The sequence below is a fragment of the Nicotiana tomentosiformis genome, chromosome 3 (assembly GCF_000390325.3).
Source record: "Nicotiana tomentosiformis chromosome 3, ASM39032v3, whole genome shotgun sequence".
NCBI lineage: Eukaryota > Viridiplantae > Streptophyta > Magnoliopsida > Solanales > Solanaceae > Nicotiana > Nicotiana tomentosiformis.
The window spans coordinates 75,414,487-75,419,357 of NC_090814.1; the positions used below are offsets into that span (position 1 = coordinate 75,414,487).

At 38.0% G+C, this 4,871-nt stretch overlaps 1 protein-coding gene across 1 annotated transcript; it reads left to right on the forward strand.

Moving 5' to 3' along the window:
• Positions 1-1,936: 1,936 nt before the first annotated feature.
• LOC138908028 (uncharacterized) lies at positions 1,937-4,871 on the forward strand. Its single transcript, XM_070198658.1, has 3 exons — positions 1,937-2,248; positions 2,828-3,042; positions 4,637-4,871. The coding sequence occupies exons 1-3, from the start codon at positions 1,937-1,939 to the stop codon at positions 4,869-4,871; spliced, it is 762 nt and encodes a 253-aa protein (XP_070054759.1).

A 4,871-nucleotide genomic window follows, 5' to 3' on the forward strand; every position in this document is an offset into this window, starting at 1 on the left:
ATTATATTGCACAGGTTATTAGACTAGTGAGTGTCTTTACTGTACCTCGTCTCTACTCCATTGAGGTTAGTCTTGATACTTACTGGGTACCGACCGTAGTGTACTCATACTACACTTCTGCACATTTCTGTACAGAGCCAGATATTGGAATATCATACTTGAGCAGAGCTAAACTGGGACCGTACGGATTCAAGGTAGAGCTTCTTTATCGTCGCAGTCCCTTGGAGTCTTTTCATTTCATTGTACTGTTAAATTTTAATCAAACAGTATTATATATTCGGTCCTCGTGATCATTCCATATATTTAGTTAGAGTTCGTGACTCAGTACTACCAGTCTTGGGAGGTTGTATATTCATATTTATTCCGCTGTTAGTTTTGGTTACTTATTTAATTCAAAACAAAATGGCTTCAAAATATAATAGAAACCAGCTTACCTAGTCTTAGAGACTAGGTGTCATCATGACGCCTGTGGTGGGATTTTGGGTCGTGACAAGAACTCTATCCTAGATAAGGGAGGAGTTATAAGTTGAAGATAACTAGTACTCTTCCACCAAGGAAGAGTATAGCATTGGAACTCTAGTTATTTCCTATTCTACTAACTCTATATATTGCAGGATGTTCTCATTTTATAAGTACGCACAAACGCTAAAGTTAAATGTGAGTTGAGAGCAAAGTAGAAAGGCATTTTGCAAACAACTCTTGTGTGATTCAAGTGTGCGAACCTGAAGCTACACGAACCAGATAGAAGAACCAGTTCCAAGTGTCTGTCTTTTATTCTAGTTTCATTGTAGTAGGTGTTTCAAGTTGTACCTTCCAGCTTTATCTAGAAACAATTATATTAGGTACTTTGAGTATTGTATTCAAGTTAGAGTTAACTTGAAGTTGTCGCAACAGTTAGAGGCTGGTTGCCACAACAGGATTAGAGGTAATCCTTAGGTTTACAAATAGTTTTGTAAATGTTGTTTTGGCTCAGTGATTTAGTGAAGTGTTGGGGAAAATCCTACTAAGTAGTAAGTCATATTTTTTTCACCTTTTGAACCGGGTATTTTTCACGTAAAAATACTTGTGTTCTTTACTTTCTGCATTTACTATTTCCGCAACAGTAGTATAAGGAACACATAGAAGAACCATGTCCTTTTATAATCAGTGCACGCGAAAATTGGATACCACACAAATCATCCCTCCCCCCCCCCCATATATGGCGTTGAAGTATAAAACATCAATTGGTATCAGAGAGGGTTATCCTTGAAGAGGCTAACACCTTAGGAGAAGATCAAGATAAGTGCACCACATAGAAACTGGGAAGGGAAATCCACTGCTAGGCCACCACTCTTTAATGGCATGTACTGCTCTTGGTGGAAAAACAAGATGAGAGATCACATTATAGGAGAAGACTATGAGCTATGGGACATTGTCACCGATGGTCCACTAGCTACCTTGAAGAAAAATGCTGAAGGAGTAGATATGCCAAAGACAAGAGCGGACTGCACTGTTGAGGACTTGAAGAAGTGGGAGAAGAATGCTAAAACCAAGAAATGGTTTATTTGTGGACTTGGTCCAGATGAGTACAGCAGAAATCCAAAGTTCTACCACTGCTAAGAAAATTTAGGACACATTGCAAGTGGCTTACGAAGGAACACCTCAGGTGAAGAGATCCTGAGGAACTCTACTGTACTCTCAGTATGAGAACTTTGCTATGAAGGAAGGAAAAACCATTCAAGAAATATACACAAGGTTCACTACACTGACAAATGAGTTAAAATCTCTTTGAAGGATTATTCTTGAAAAAGATATAGTCGAGAAGATACTTACTAGGGTTTTGCCTATCACTTGGGAGAGCAAAATCACTACCATCCAGGAATCAAAGAATATTTACACACTCCCACTAGATGAATTAATTGGAAATCTCACTGTTTATGAACTTAGGAGATAAACCATGAAGATGGATGTGCCTAAGAAGGAAAGAATCTTGGCACTCAGAATCACTAAAGGTTCTTATCTGGAAGATGATGAAATGTCTATGATCACCAAGGACTTCAAGAAGTACCTGAGGAGAGGAAATGGTTCTTCAAGAAGTGGAAGCTATAGCAAGTCAAAAGCTCCTGAAAAGCAAACTAATGATGGCTGCTACAAGTATGGAAAGACTGATCACTACGAAAAGGAACAGTTGTCTAAACAATGTATGATTTTGAAGGCTAAGTGTAGAAACCTGGAACTTAGGGTTAGTGAAACTGTAAGTGAAAATACTGTAAGTGAAAATACTATGTTAAAAACCAGATTCATACACTTGACTCAACTGTCCTTGAGCTTAGATTTGTAAATCAAAAACTGAAATTAGGAACATGCAAAAAGACTGTTGATCACACACAACTCACTTTAGAAGAAAATGTAGGAAAAATGAAAGATGAGTTGTACAAAAGGGATAAATAAGTAAGAATCCTAAAGGAGGATCTAAGCAAGGTCAAGCATGATCTAGACAGAACTTGTAAATGGAACAGGTCCTCCGATGCACTTTCATGGCTACAAGAACACCATAGTAACAACAGATGAGGACTTGCCTTTGGGAACTGGGCACCTAAGTGGGATCCCAAAATCAAGTACCTCACACTTCCTGAGAACAAGATTTGCACACACTGGGGTAAAACATGTCACTATAAAAGTGATTGCACTACAAAAGAAAAGGCAAGTCAAAAGAATAAAGAATTTGTTCAAGGGAATAATAGGCTACCAAGTTGGGCTAAAGAGAATTTGACTCATCCTTTTGCCTATATAAAGGGACCCAAACTAGTTTGGGTTTGAAAGACTAACCTTTGATTTCCTTTTGCAGGTCCAAATGAAGGGGGTCAGCCAAATATGGTACATGGATAGTGGTTGCTCAAAGCACATGGCAGGAAGCAAGAACCAGTTCCTTTCACTTGACGACCTTAAAGGAGGTAATAGCTCATTTGGAAATGGGAAGAAAGGTGAGATCATTGGGGTTGAAAAATTAGGTAAGATTGATTCTCACTCCATTGAGAACGTCTACTTGATAGATGGACTGAAGTACAATCTAATACGTGTATTACAATTGTGTGATAGAGGTAACCTAGTAGTATTCACCTCTACAAAATGCTTTGTGATTAATCTTACCACTGAGTACTGACAAGATAGTTTTGCAGGGAAAAAGAGTAAACAACATATATGTTGTGGATCTGTCCACACTTTCAGATAATGAACTCACTTGCTTAAGTTTTTTGGATAATGATCCCCTTCTTTGGCACAAGAGACTTGGACATGCCAGTCTAAATCAACTCAACAAACTAGTCTTTAAGGACTTGGTGATAGGGCTGCCTAACATTAAGTTCAAGAAAGACAAAGTTTGTGAGGTTATGCAAGGGGGAAGCAGGTAAGATCCTCTTTCAAAAGCAAGAAAGTGGTAAGCACTACCAGGACGATGGAACTGGTCTATATGGATCTTTGTGGACCAATGAGAACATTGAGCAGAGGTGGTAAGAGATATGTTATGGTGCTTATTGATGATTACTCTAGGTTTACTTGGACATTGTTTTTAACATCTAAAGATGAAGCATTTGACATGTTCACTTCTTTTGTTAGAAAAACTCAGAAACAACTAGGTAATCAACTTGCATCAATTAGGTTTGATCATGGTACTGAATTTGAGAATGCTAGATTTGTTGAATTTTGTGACGAGCATGACATAAATCATAATTTTTCTGCTCCTAGGACTCCATAACAAAACGGAGTAGTTTAAAGAAAGAATAGGACATAGGAATAAATGGCTAGGAGCCTAGGACTATGCTTCTTTCTAGTAAACTGCCTCATAGTTTCTGGGCAGAATCTATGAACACTGCATGCTACATCATAAATAGGTGCATGACTAGATCTCTTGTTGAGAAAACTTCCTATGAGTTACTTAAATAGAGAAAGCCAAATTTATCCTATCTTAGGGCATTTGGATGCAAGTGCTTTGTGCACAATAATGGTAAAGGCTCCCTAGGTAAGTTTGATCCCAAAAGTGATGAGGAAGTATTCTTGGGATATTCTTCACATAGTAAAGCTTATAAGATTTATAACAAAAGAACTATGTGTGTAGAAGAAAGTGTACATGTGATTTTTGATGAAACTAATATTCTTTATGAGAGGTAGGAACATGATGATGAAGCAATTGAGCTGGTAAGAAACTCAAATGAAACCACAGTGCAAACTGAAGTTGCACCAGAGTAAGGAACGGGTCCTTCCACCCAGGCAACTTGATAGGGGGAACTGGACAAAGAGGAATTGATCCTCAAACCTCGAGGGAACCTATCTATAAACATGTTCCTCAGCAATAAAACAATGAAGGAACATCTAAGGGAAACCAGCTGGTTGTGAAACCTTACAAGTATCAAAGTTCACATCCCATTAAGAACATAATTACTGATCCAACCTCTAGAATCAAAACCAAATCTTCTTTGAAGAATCTTTGTATTTTTGATACTTTTTTATCTCTTATTGAACCTAAAAATGTTGCTGAGGCTTTGTAGGATGCAGACTGGTGAATGCAATGCAAGATGAAACCAATTTGAGAGAAGTCAAGTTTGCATCTGGTACCAAGACCCGAGGACAGATCAGTAATTGGCACAAAATGGGTCTTCAGAAACAAACTTGATGAAGATAGAACAGTTACTAGGAACAAGGCAAGATTGGTGGTTCAAGGATATAGTCAAGATGAGGGCATAGACTATGATGAGACCTTTGCTCCAGTTGCAAGATTGGAGGCAATTAGACTCCTTATAGCCTTTGCTGCTTATATGGAATTCACTCTATATCAGATGGATATCAAGAGTGCCTTCCTCAATGGTTATCTAAAGGAAGAAGTATTTTTCAAGTAA

What these genes read in the sequence shown, in the direction of transcription:
- LOC138908028 (XM_070198658.1), top strand. Translation starts at nt 1,937, where the DNA reads ATGAAGATGGATGTGCCTAAGAAGGAAAGAATCTTGGCACTCAGAATC. An exon ending in AAACTGTAAGTGAAAATACT is followed by an intron (nt 2,249 to 2,827) that starts GTAAGTGAAAAT and finishes TTCCTTTTGCAG; the next exon opens with GTCCAAATGAAGGGGGTCAG. An exon ending in TACTTGATAGATGGACTGAA is followed by an intron (nt 3,043 to 4,636) that starts GTACAATCTAAT and finishes ATGGGTCTTCAG; the next exon opens with AAACAAACTTGATGAAGATA.